Source organism: Gadus chalcogrammus, chromosome 20 (genome assembly GCF_026213295.1).
Source record: "Gadus chalcogrammus isolate NIFS_2021 chromosome 20, NIFS_Gcha_1.0, whole genome shotgun sequence".
In the NCBI taxonomy this organism is placed as follows: domain Eukaryota; kingdom Metazoa; phylum Chordata; class Actinopteri; order Gadiformes; family Gadidae; genus Gadus; species Gadus chalcogrammus.
The window spans coordinates 2,873,341-2,885,786 of NC_079431.1; the positions used below are offsets into that span (position 1 = coordinate 2,873,341).

General features: G+C 41.2%; 3 protein-coding genes across 3 annotated transcripts; 1 reads left to right on the forward strand and 2 right to left on the reverse strand.

The window, feature by feature from the left end:
• Window positions 1–99: 99 nt before the first annotated feature.
• On the reverse strand, window positions 100–3,262 carry LOC130372974 (plasma membrane ascorbate-dependent reductase CYBRD1). The gene is made up of 4 exons (XM_056579155.1): window positions 2,976–3,262; window positions 2,314–2,522; window positions 1,631–1,785; window positions 100–1,289 (listed from the first exon to the last, which is right to left on the reverse strand). The coding sequence occupies exons 1-4, from the start codon at window positions 3,166–3,168 to the stop codon at window positions 1,004–1,006; spliced, it is 843 nt and encodes a 280-aa protein (XP_056435130.1). The 5' UTR covers window positions 3,169–3,262; the 3' UTR covers window positions 100–1,003.
• Window positions 3,263–3,368: 106 nt separating this feature from the next.
• dcaf17 (ddb1 and cul4 associated factor 17) lies at window positions 3,369–8,407 on the reverse strand. The gene is made up of 14 exons (XM_056579153.1): window positions 8,007–8,407; window positions 7,795–7,898; window positions 7,601–7,691; window positions 7,365–7,501; window positions 7,195–7,273; window positions 6,944–7,033; window positions 6,321–6,428; window positions 6,091–6,193; window positions 5,470–5,612; window positions 4,935–5,044; window positions 4,722–4,806; window positions 4,171–4,254; window positions 3,839–3,994; window positions 3,369–3,736 (listed from the first exon to the last, which is right to left on the reverse strand). The coding sequence occupies exons 1-14, from the start codon at window positions 8,133–8,135 to the stop codon at window positions 3,629–3,631; spliced, it is 1,527 nt and encodes a 508-aa protein (XP_056435128.1). The 5' UTR covers window positions 8,136–8,407; the 3' UTR covers window positions 3,369–3,628.
• Window positions 8,408–8,614: 207 nt separating this feature from the next.
• Window positions 8,615–12,329, forward strand: mettl8 (methyltransferase 8, methylcytidine). The gene is given in 11 exon segments (XM_056579154.1): window positions 8,615–8,703; window positions 8,956–9,120; window positions 9,345–9,436; window positions 9,621–9,736; window positions 9,738–9,956; window positions 10,062–10,111; window positions 10,520–10,580; window positions 10,870–11,009; window positions 11,441–11,547; window positions 11,682–11,747; window positions 11,848–12,329. Coding segments are annotated over 10 exon segments (1,143 nt in total). The 5' UTR covers window positions 8,615–8,703; window positions 8,956–8,968; the 3' UTR covers window positions 11,988–12,329.
• The last annotated feature ends 117 nt before the right edge of the window (window positions 12,330–12,446 follow it).

The window sequence follows — 12,446 nt, forward strand, 5'->3', positions numbered from 1 at the left end:
TATGCTTGCTGCTACAGTATCTATCTAATCTAAATGACTTAAGCCACATGATACTTATATTATATACATATATTTGAAATGGAATCTAACAATAAAGGTGGTGTGTTCATAAATCCAGGGTTGCCTATAAATAATTTGCTTATTTTAATGTGTGAGAAATTGCTATACTCCTTCCATGGCAAATACTGAGCGATTCAATAGAAAACTAATACTTTATTGTTTACATTACATGTTAATTGTAAAAAAAATATTATAAAAAAACTCTGGGAAAATAGTGGAAACAACTTTTCAGTTAGAATATTCAAATAGCATGAGTCATGAAAATGGCATAAGCTATATTACAATATATATTTGTTAGTTGTTTCTAAATAAGAATAAATAATTCTAGGTTCTACTAAGAAGTAGGGTTCCTACATAGAGTGGAACAAAGGCCCATTGTAAGAAACCTGCCACTGCAAGGAATGAGTCATGTATCAAGACAATCAGAATCTTAATCAGTAGTAACGCCTTGGGAATCACAGTGAATGCTTGGGTCACTTCGAAACCTATTCCCATTCATCCAAATCACTTGTGAAACACAGTGAATGAATTGACTTCACAGCCACTTCTAAATCATACAAATCACTTGTGAATCACAGTGAATGAATTGACTTCAAAGCCACTTCTAAATCATACATATCACTTGTGAATCACAGTGAATGAACTGACTTCTAAGCCACTCCTCAATCATCCATATCACTGGTGATTCACAGTAAATGAACTGACTTCAAAGCTACTTCTCAAGCATTCCATATCACTGGTGATTCTCAGTGAATTAACTGACTTCAAAGCTACTTCTCAAGCATTCCATATCAATTGTGAATCACAGTGAATGAATTGGTTCCAAGCCACTTCTCAATCCTCCAAATCACTTGTGAATCACTGAATTAATTGGTTCCAAGCCACTTCTCAATCATACATCAGTTGTGAATCACAGTGAATGAACCGACTTCCGAGCCGCTTCTCAATCATCCATATCACTTTGCTTGGTACTCCTCCTCCGCAGGTCTTCGGCCCCCTCGCCTGCGAGCCCGTCCGCGGGCCGGAGCGGCGCGGGGCCCCCCGCCGGGCCCTGGGCGGGGTCCTCGGAGGAGGAGGACAGCAGGGAGAGCAGGGCCTGCTCGCTGGGCCGCTTCCAGTGGGGTCGCGTGGCGATCCACAGGATGAGCGCCCCGAACGCCACGAGCAGGAGTCCCAGGACGTTCACGAACGTGCCCTCGGGGGGGGAGTCCTTATACTTTGGGTTGTTCCTTTAAAGGAAAATGAAAAGTCATTGTTATTCTTTTTTTTTTTTTTTTACTAGGGTGTTATTTCCCTTTTTTGTTGTGCTTTAAGATAGAGTGAGATTGACAGGAAGCTATGGGAGATCAGAGGGGAGGACAATGCAGCAAAGGACCCCGGGCAGGAATCGAACCCGTGTCGATGCGATCAGGACCGTTTCCTTAATGGTACACGCTCTACCCAGGATGAGCCACTGGGGCTCTTCTTTAGATCCCCAAGTCATTGTTATTCTAAACATTGCGTTCATGTTTGTGTATAAAACGGACGTTTGGATGGAGAGCCTCCATTTTGTTTTTGTTGCGTTCCTTACAGGGCGAAGATGAGTTTCTCCGTGAGGCCCATGAGGGCTGTGGCGATGACGGCCGTGAAGATGAACAGCCCGCTGTAGACGTGAAGGGGCATGAACGCCGCTCTCCATTGCACAGGTGCAACAGGGATGAGGTATAGACCTATTCCAAGAACGAGCTGGTGTAAAAAAAGAAAGCAGTGCATTTTAGCATGCATTTCTTACACAAGCCACACAAATTTGGGATAGACTTAACGCCACAGCTGACATTTGCGCACTCACCACTAGAGGCAAAGCCCATCTCTAACCTAATCCCTAAACTTAACCATCTCTAATCTAATAACTAAACTTCACCATCTCTAACCTGATACCTTAACATCTCAAATGCAATATCTCAACTTATCCACCTCTAACCCTAATACTCAGACTTATCCATCTCTAACCTAAGGCAGAAACAACTCTAACTTAATACCTAAAGTTATGCATCAACCTGATATCTAAACTTAACCATATCCTACACTTGGCAATTTCAGCTGTGTTAGTGTTTCCCCACACAGACAGAATTGTATCAGCATAACGGAACACGTAAACACGCCACTAGGCTTTACAATACTTTAGTTATTTAACTCTAATTTACTCGAGTCTAATTTAACTAACGATAACCCTCAGTTCCACTAGCTTATTTTAACATGTCAAATGGTGGGTACCTGCAAGGAGTACAGTAGTAGAGCAGAGAGTCCCAACCAGCTGTGCAGACTGTACATGTTTGGAATCTTGGCAGCATTATGAAAGTCAAATACTGCTACAAACGCGATAACGGCCAGTATGAAAGCCAGCAGATGAAGGCCTGCATGAGCAAACTTCATGATCAGTTTGCTGCATTTCCAAGTCCATGGCAGTCGGTACACAATAATAGCTGAAAGGAAAAAACATCCAACATTAGCACACACATAACAAATGAATGTTATAGCATTAACAGCAAAAAGTGTGTGTGTGTGTGTGTGTGTGTGTGTGTGTGTGTGTGTGTGTGTGTGTGTGTGTGTGTGTGTGTGTGTGTGTGTGTGTGTGTGTGTGTGTGTGTGTGTTACAAATGGTTTACATTTACATTAAGGGCATTTAGCAGACGCTTTTATCCAAACCAAATTACAATAAGTACATTTGTCAGAAGAAAGAGAAGCAACAATTTATCGCTGTCGGAGGTTTATCACTTTCGAATGTTTTCATTTGAAAATCGTAACCCAGATATAAAACGTCAACTGAAACTTCACATAAGTCATTGTATGAGTTATTTAGCATACACAAGCTAAAACTAAGAAAAAGCGTTGACATTGCTCATTCGTGAACTTTAGCCTACGGGAAACTCGCGTACCTATTCCCTGCAGGAACACGAATCCCACGACGATCAGAACCGGGTGCCAGTTGAACTCAGACGCTCCTCCATCCCACGCCAACCCTTCTCTGTAGTGGAGTACCCAGGTCAACACAAATATGATAGAGATCAAACCGAAAGAAACGGCGGCTAAGAAAGCGAATACGAATTGTTTGTAATCTTCAATCGCCATCAGTGAACGTTGACGCAGTGAGGGGGAAATGACTTGAAGAAAGCTCTCCGGAGAGGGGAGAAGTATGTCAAGAGGTTACTCAAGAGGCAGGACTTTGGTCACATGACCTAAGCAGCACTAAACAAGTTACCAATGCCACGTTTAGTAAAAAAGAATAAACCTGCATGGTCAAATAAATAAAGATCTAAAAATAAATAAAGTTCGTTGTTTTTTTTATAATAAAATAGAACCAAACTCCCTCTATTTGCTTTTCTTTAAAGAGTTGGCCGTTTTTTAAAGGAGGAATTTCCTCAACGGGAGGATGCCAAGAAGCCATTGGTGTTCCGTTACAATAATGACACCAGCCACAATAAGGGAGAGGGGATAAAGAAAACCATTCTTTATTCATTCTTCAATGGTATAAAAAAAATACAGTACAAAAATATTTCCAGCATGGGTAAACTCTCTGAAGGTAACAGCATTATTTTGCTACGGTTTGGAGTTTGTAGACATGGCAGTGAAAGCCGTTGTTCCTTTCTTCAATATGGACAATCGTCTCCTTGTCAAAACACATCTCATTCCGGTATGTCTGTAATAATAAAAAGAAAAAGAAAAAAGGGTGAAGGGTTTAACAAGTACAATCCCAAGTCACAAGATCCTCTGCTGTCCACAGGGAAATCTGGCCTCTCACCACATCCCAGGCCTGTTCCAGGGGAATGGTTTTCAGCAGTGCTCCACTGCTGTTGTCGTGCAGCTTCACGCATGCCCTTCCTTCGCCCTCTTCTCCGTCGGTGACCACCAGAGCCAGCAGATCCACCTCGTCTTCATACTCCACCGTGCGGAAGGTCTACGCAAACCAACAGTTTTTTACTTCTCATCCGTTCCAGAGACTTCAGCCCACAGAAAAATGTGTAAGCGCGTTTCCCTCTCAATGCAGGACATTGTAATTGTATCTTTGTCTGGTGAAGGGACCTTTTCTAACATGCACAGGCGACTGGATATCGCTAGTGATTCTCTTGGTACCTCCTGATCTGGGTCATCGTCGAGCTGCTGACTGATCCGCTTGACCGTTCGACCTGAGGAGGTGACGGTGACCCGGGGAGCCACCTGGTCCAGGGAGAAGAAGAGGCTGTTAACCATTTGAGGGGGAGGACGTCTGAGTGCGTACTCTTTAGGAACGTCCATGACGCCTCATTCAGTCATTCAGCAGAAAGCTAGAGCCAATTCAGGCACAGGTGTTCTGCATCCGGCTGGGGGACGCTGACAGCTAGTCTGCGGACATTGGGGATCGAACCCAGAACGTTCCGGGTGGGAGCCCAGAACCGGAGCCATGACATTCTCGTCCAGCACCTCATGAGATGCGTTGCAACTGTTTATCACGTTGTAAAAACAGATAGGACACAACTTTATGCAAAGGACTTCCCGTATAGATGTGAAAAAGTCCAAGTCAGAAAATGTACACATTGGTGTAACTATCGAATGCATTTGAAACAATCAAGATGTTAAAAAATACATTGTACTGTTGGTGTGCACTCTTCCACGTGGAAGAGACTGTGAACGTGCGTTACACTCACATTGCTGCGACAGGTCGTGATGGAGAAATCCTCCACCACCTCTGACGGTGAGTCACTCTTCAGGCCACTCACACACCTCAGCATTCTTGAGGAAGGTCCAAAATATGTTAAACACAAACTTAAATAAAGGCCTTCTAAACAACGTGTTTGGGCAGTACTGAATCATGTATCGTAATGATGCATCGCCCTCCCAAGACCCGCATGCCTGCTCACTTTACGGTGTTGGGTCCAACGTGAATGATCCGCCCGGACTCATCAGGGTGTAGATATATTAAATCAGTCTCCAGAGAGCAGCAGTCCATGTCTTGAATACCGTTCTTTGCCTATCGTTTTACAAGAATAAACACATTCATGAACAAACTAAAGCACTATAAATGGCACGATGGATAAACATTGATGTGGTTTGACAGATGGGTGGCGTGATAATGAAACAGTAAATTCCCCCCCAAAAAAGATAAGCAGTTATGTGTCAAGAAAAACCATGAGGGCAAAAACAAACACATTGCAAAAAGGCCCAATATTCTCCTGAGGACATGAAGTAAAGCTTATGTCAAGTGACTAGAGAAGCTTAGCAGCCGTACTCATGGCAACAGCTGAGAACAATAGCTGTCAAAAACATCAGTGGCTCTCAGTCAGACATTGGCAGTGCATAAAAGTAACAACTACAGGGACTGTACCCATAGTAAATAAGTATACATTATGAAAATACTCAATTATATGCACAAGACCCACAATCGGTTATTAGTACCAGAATGCCTTCTGCCAGGGAGCAGATGTGATAGGTTCCCCTGTGCTTCTTGTGGGGCGGTGTGTATATGTAGTGCCAGGGATGGCCTCCAATCTGCACGTTATGGTCAGAGCACGACACTTCGAACAGCACTGGTGGACAATCTAACGAGACATATAATAATGACATATACGTACATATATTAATTTATTCCTCGAAACAACACAAGGTTAAGGTGTGTTGTTTCGAGGAATTTATGATAACATACATTTACGTTTAGGGCATTTAGCAGACACTTTCAACCAAAGCGACTTACAATAAGTGCATTTGTCAGAATAAAGTTTAACTATTTATCGCTGTCGGTACAGTAAAGATGTTCATAGAAACAAGTGCCAAGCACTAACAATCTCTAGGTTAACCCCTTCCCTGTACACAACAATGATAGCTAGGATAAGACGCTACACAATGCTAAGCACTATTTTTAAGAAAAGGACACAAGACATACAATAAGTGCGTACATTAAGTGCAAGGACGCACAACATACAATTAATATTCATACATACATTCACATATTTATTTATTCCTCGGAACAACACAAGGTGTGTAGTTCCTCTCTCCAGTTAGGGAGAGGGGATGTCCTACCCTTGATGACGATGTTCACTGGGATCCCGTAGGGAGCGTCTCCCACAGTTCTGCCCTCGTGGAACGGGCTGGGCTGGCCCAGTGCCAGCCTCTTGGTCATGAACTGTGAGGTGGTGGGGGTGGGGGGGGGTACATATATGGGGGCTTTGAGAAGAGCTACACAAGGAATGTCTGAGGAGCTGCCTTTGTTTTTGTAATGACGTGAAATAAATCAACGAGATGAAGAATACCTCACTGAGGATCCGGTCAAAGCTGTACAGCTTCACTGTTTTGGTGCTGTGAGAAACAGCCAGTGTGCCTTGCGTCAGCACAACATCAGTAACGGTGTCCCCAAACACCTAAAGAGATGAAGTCACTGAGTCAAGGGCATTTACTGTTTATTATTGTAATTATAAGCTCACCGGGTTTCACAGGCCTGCATTCAAATGACATTCTGCCTAGAGACTTAGCTGACGCTTTTATTCACAGTGACAAACAGGTGAGGTAATCAGTATTGACGCAAATGTAACAAAGCTGACCAACCTACAGAGTAGCTTTAGGATTAAGAAAACAAGGTATTAGCTAGTTCATCTTTAGGTTATTATTAGTTTAGGAGTCAGAACACAAGGTTAGCAGCTAGTTAATCTTTAGGTTATTAATACAGAACACAAGGTTGGTAGCATGTTCATCTTTAGGTTCTTTTTACATCTCATTATTAGAGGTAGAAGTGCATTGTAGGAGAAGGATACATTCTAAATTAAAAACAAGTTATTTTGAGTTAGAAATACATAAGTGAGTCAATTTAATAAAAATGGTCAACACCCCTCAGATCTAGAAGAGGCAAGGACCGAAAGGGTAAAACAAGCTAGCATACCGTTTTATTGATCTCCAACATTCCTACAATTTCCAGGGGGAACACATTAAAGATTGCCAGGTGCATCACAGTATTCTGAGTTATGCCTGCCTGTAACATTCAGAGGGAGAAACAACTACATTTATTTTATGTTCAAAATGACAATGTTAAATAAAAAATTTATGCAATGGCGGCCATGTTGGAGCATGCAACATAGTTTCCACATCTATATTATGTATTCATTCAGTTACGATTATTCATTTTCCTTGTACCTGTCGTGCAAAAGGTGCCAATTTGTTTTGGATAGACTTGACATAAAATCTGTCTTGATATTCATCCCACTGAAGGTACCTGGAAAACAAACAAAAAAACATGACGTTTGACACATATTGTATCGTAATAGATAAAAAAGAAAAAGGGGCGTGAAAATGTAATAATTTACTTGAACTTGGGGTTGGGAGAGAGGTATACTCCCTGGAGTGTCTCTCCAGTTTCAGCTGATAAGCGGTAGAGCCAGTTATTGGCAGTTAGGGTCAGTAGGCATGGTTTCTGGTCAGAAGGAGCGGACAATGATTTCTCCTGTTGGGGAAGGGCATGCAAGGTAAAGGTCATAGTGCAAACAGCAAAGCATTTCAGAATAGGTGCTGTAATAAAGACAAGTGTTGGAGGTTCACTTACAAGTGGGCTTGAGCATTGTAAGGCATCCTCTATTTTCTCAGATTTGCTCCGTTGAGGCAACTTGTACAAGAGCTGAGGATGTGTATCAATGCTGAAAACATACATTTAAACTATTGGGTTTGGTGTAGGGATATGGTGTTATTTCAATCATCATCTCAAATATAAAATAGCAACGGTGCAAAAACAAAACATACCAACTGTAGCAACTCTGGTAGTTTTCAAAATAGATTTTTCCACCGTCACAGGCAATCGTGGATTTTGAAGTCTTGCTCCAGACTTTAATGAAGTTCCTGTCTTCCTATTATTCATACAAACCAAAACGGTAAGGGTTCTTGTTTTCATATAAACTTCAAATCATCAGATAATGAAAACCCGTGTTCATGAAAGACAATGTACTGGCATTCACCTGCAGGACGATGGCCCTTAACATCCTCATATTTGCCCTCAGGATGTTTCCATAATCGGGAAATCCTCTCGACCTCCTTGCCAGCATGCAAGTGGTGTTGGTTTGTCTCTTTCTACGTGGACAGGTCATCGCTAGGTGGCGCTGTGCGTGTAACTAGCTCACAACACACTCAAGGGATGAACAAAGTCGATAATCGTTACAATAGGCATGCCTAGTTAACCTTTATTCGACGGATTGAGATTTGAAGTTTGCTATGATAAATGTACTCCTTTGTTTGAGGATCGTAGCTCAATAATAACAACTGATTGCAACTAAGATCACACAATTGGTAACCTCTGGAGCTAATGTTAAGCTACAAGATTCGGAACATGTGTGAAGTTTACGGCACCAAACATCCATATCAAAACAAAAGGATATCCTTACTTCTTAGTTTCAAAATAAAAGCTGTTGGACGTTCGATTTTGTTTATGAGGATATTCGTTTTATTGTGATTGACTTTAATTGTACAGCATAAAAATACCTTGTGAATTTCTTACATTTTCTGTAGTTTTAGTAAATTAATGGGTGCAGTGTTTCCTTCTGAACTGAGAAGTAATTTACTTTGAAGGCGCACAGTAAACATCCGGTCTTATTTCATTTTTCTCGAAGAAGCTTGACGCAAATGTGGAACTAGGGTTTAAAAACGACGGTTTTCCAAGTAAGCAATCTCCCTGTTTAATTGAAGTTAAAATACGTGAATGAGGCAACGATGTCCATAGGATGACCGATTGAACCATTCATACTTGCTCTCTAAAGTGTTGTCATTTCATCACTATTGCATATTGTTGGCTTTTTAACTTACTGTGTGTGTGTGTGTGTGTGTGTGTGTGTGTGTGTGTGTGTGTGTGTGTGTGTGTGTGTGTGTGTGTGTGTGTGTGTGTGTGTGTGTGTGTGTGTTACCTTTCCAAAGCTTGGCAGGAAACATGCATACATATAAGAGCTTATATCTTTGCTCTGTGGCTAAATATGTGTGCAAGTTCTGCATACGTTTGCAGAGCACAGCAAGAGGACCCTCGGCTCCACTGGGAGGCAGACTACTGACCAACCCTGAGGACATATTCCAACACAACATGTGGTCAGTGGAAGGAGTGGAGTCCATTATACTTGCAGAAATATTATGCGTATAAGTAATTGTGGTGTCCCATGTAATAATAAGAAGAAACATTTGTCATGTCAGAAATGTATGTATTGTGTTTAATGTACATTTATAACTGATCATGTATTTGATGTCCATGTTTCAACAGCCTAAAATATATAGCAATAGAATGTTCATTGCTCGCCGCAACCCATGTGTTTCAGGGATCACGTCCAGTGGACGGAGGAGGAGAAGGAAAGGGCACGGGAGAAAGCAGAGGACAACTCCAGCGTACACATTCCCTTAGCAGAACAAGGCATGTCAATGTTATTTTTATCATACCTTTTTTTATTTATTTAGGCAATGGGGTTAAGCACCTCTTTTGCAAGAGAACGCTGATAGCAGCACAATGGAAAACATCCCCTGGCATTGTTACCGGATTACACAGTGACAAGTGGGTAAGTTGGAATACAAGTTTGTTCTGTCTCTCCCTCGTGCAGGTAAGTTCGACACGGAAGCTTCTGGATACTGGGACCGCTTTTATGAGACTCACCGCAACAAGTTCTTCAAAGATCGCCGGTGGTTGTTCCAAGAGTTTCCAGAACTGCTCCCTTTGAGGCTCAGAAGCCCTTTTGGCAGACGTGAGCCAAGCTGGGAACTCGAGCTCTGGCAGAACCTCTGAGACCTGCCAGGATCACAGCTCAGATCCCCCACCACTGCACAGAGATGCAGACAGTCCTGTGTGCCCAACCTCTGTGGATGCTCAGGCTGCACACGGTGAAGAGACGTTAGTGACTTCCTTTCCTGGACAACATGCAGATTTCAGGATATTGGAGGTTTAAACGGATTATTGCTATAATTATAGTATTTTTAAAATTATAACAAACGTGTTCACTTGATTGACGATATGATCAATGAACTGTGCTGTTCTCTCTTTACAGGTTGGATGTGGAGTCGGTAACAGTGTGTTTCCCATTGTAAAATCCATTAAGTAAGTATATTTGAGGTCTCCTTTTCATAACCCACTGTAGTTTTATTATATGCTACAAATGCTTGTTTCACGACCAATGCCTCTAAACTCTTTCCATTGGTCAGTTGGACAGCCCTAACAGATTAATCTTACAATAGCTTGTAAGATGCAAGGTTTGGCCTGCAACCAAACCAAATTAATAGAAAGTAGAACAAATATTTCGTAGGAGTTACGTTTTCAACCAGCTAATTCATCTGTTTGTTGAATTAGCTGGTATATAACATACATATGTTTTTATTCACAGATTATCTTATGATGCAAGGTGCCGTAGGATTTGATGGACTATCATCAACATTTGTTGATACTAATAAATGATGTTGTTTTCTATGTGGGTGTTGAATCAGGGTTGGCTTCTGCTTCTATTTGCAGGGAAACGGGTGCGTTCGTATACTGTTGTGACTTTTCTCCTCATGCTATTCAGCTGGTGAAGGTAAGACATTGTCAAGGCATCCCCAAATCCTGCAAAATCCACGCAAAATAAATTGTCATTGCCATAAAACATTGTCTTTAACCCATTCTGCATTTCATTGCTAACAGAGTATATATATTTGAACATAAACTAAAATGTAAACCCACCAGATCAATTGATGGGAAAATTCCAATGATCATACATACAGCATGTTTAATAATGGTCAAGTGGCCTCTCAAATGGGCTTTTGAGTTCGAAATCAATGATCTCCAGGGCGACCACATTTAGCTCCATTTCCCTTCTCTGTTAGGAGCATCCAGACTATGATCAATCCGTGTGTCATGCCTTCGTCCATGACCTCTGTGAGGAGGGAGCGTCCTTCCCAGTTCCTCTGCAGAGTCTGGATGTAGTCATGGCGGTATTCGTGCTCTCTTCCATCCATCCAGCCAGGTAGGTCCAAATAATACACCTGGAAGAAGTCATTGGTATTCAAATCTCTCAACCATCATCACTATCATGAGCATTTATACACACACACACACACACACACACACACACACACACACACACACACACACACACACACACACACACACACACACACACACACACACACACACACACACACACACACACACACACACACACACACAATAGTGACTGAATGCATGTTCACAATGCATATTACTCAAATTATATTTGTAATCATGACCTGCTTTGAGAAACTTTAATTTAAAGATTGTACTTGCTTTGTGTGCAATAGACAGAAGTTGACGATGATGGACTTTTAAATAATAAATGTCATTATACAATAATGGATAAACTGGTGTTTGTACAATATGACGATAGATTATTTACAGGTGTATTTCTATCATGCACAGACTGCAGGCAGTAGTGAATCGACTGACCACCTACCTGAAACCTGGAGGTGTATTTCTATTCCGTGATTATGGCAGATATGATCTTTCTCAACTCAGGTTTAAAAAAGGTTGGTGTTTAAAGAACAATAATCATGCTTTTGAGTCTTGCTTTGATATCATATGTGCGCTATACTCCATTTTAACACATTCAGTTCCCTGTGACTATAATCGTTAATCTACACGCTGGTTCTTGTATGTTCAGGACAATGTTTGGCAGATCATTTCTACACCCGTGGAGATGGCACTTGTGTTTACTTCTTTACAAGAGGTTTGTAAACTCTTTTCATAAACATGTGCAATAGTTGTGTTTAACCAAAATATATTATTTATTCATTGTACAAAAGTAATAATGCAGTTTGTTTTCACAGATGAAGTTCGTAGTCTATTTACCAATGCCGGTTTGGAAGAGCGTCAGAATTTGGAGGATAGACGACTTCAAGTGAACAGGGGGAAGAAAGTAGTTATGCATCGGGTGTGGATGCAGAGCAAATACCAGAAAACACATTAAGCTGGATCATTTTAAGAGCCTGTATACTTATACCTTACATGTTGTATTTTTTTTTTTAAGACCATTTTATTTATATGCTTACTGAAAGGCTATTTTTTAAAATGTTACAATCAAACATTGTCCTCCATGTGAAAATATATACCAAAGCTACTGTCAATTGTTCTCGTGAATTTGATTATTTTCATCAATAAACAGAATATCCCTTAAATATGAATAGCCTACATGACCTACATTTCTACACAGATATTTCCCCTGTAATAAAATTATATTAAATAAAACATTCGTCATACTAAGTGTGTTCATTCCAAAGAAAACGTTATTTTCCGGCAAAAGTTGAAAGACTTTTGGAACTTTTATCTCCCTAAAAAATAGGTGTAATTGCCCAGTTCTGAAACAACGGGATGCCCCTCGCCTCGCGATACTAATTTGCACACGATGCGTGACGTCTCATGCGACTTG

Excerpts from the sequence above, each read along its gene's own strand:
- dcaf17 (XM_056579153.1), bottom strand. The coding sequence starts at position 8,135 with ATGACCTGTCCACGTAGAAAGAGACAAACCAACACCACTTGCATGCTG. Across the intron at positions 7,274-7,364 it reads TCTCCCAACCCCAAGTTCAA|GTACCTTCAGTGGGATGAAT; the intron begins GTAAATTATTAC and ends TTTGTTTTCCAG. Across the intron at positions 4,255-4,721 it reads TCACGACCTGTCGCAGCAAT|GTGGCTCCCCGGGTCACCGT; the intron begins GTGAGTGTAACG and ends TCCCTGGACCAG.
- LOC130372974 (XM_056579155.1), bottom strand. The coding sequence starts at position 3,168 with ATGGCGATTGAAGATTACAAACAATTCGTATTCGCTTTCTTAGCCGCC. Across the intron at positions 1,786-2,313 it reads TACTACTGTACTCCTTGCAG|CTCGTTCTTGGAATAGGTCT; the intron begins GTACCCACCATT and ends TTTTTACACCAG. Across the intron at positions 1,290-1,630 it reads GAGAAACTCATCTTCGCCCT|GAACAACCCAAAGTATAAGG; the intron begins GTAAGGAACGCA and ends TTTCCTTTAAAG.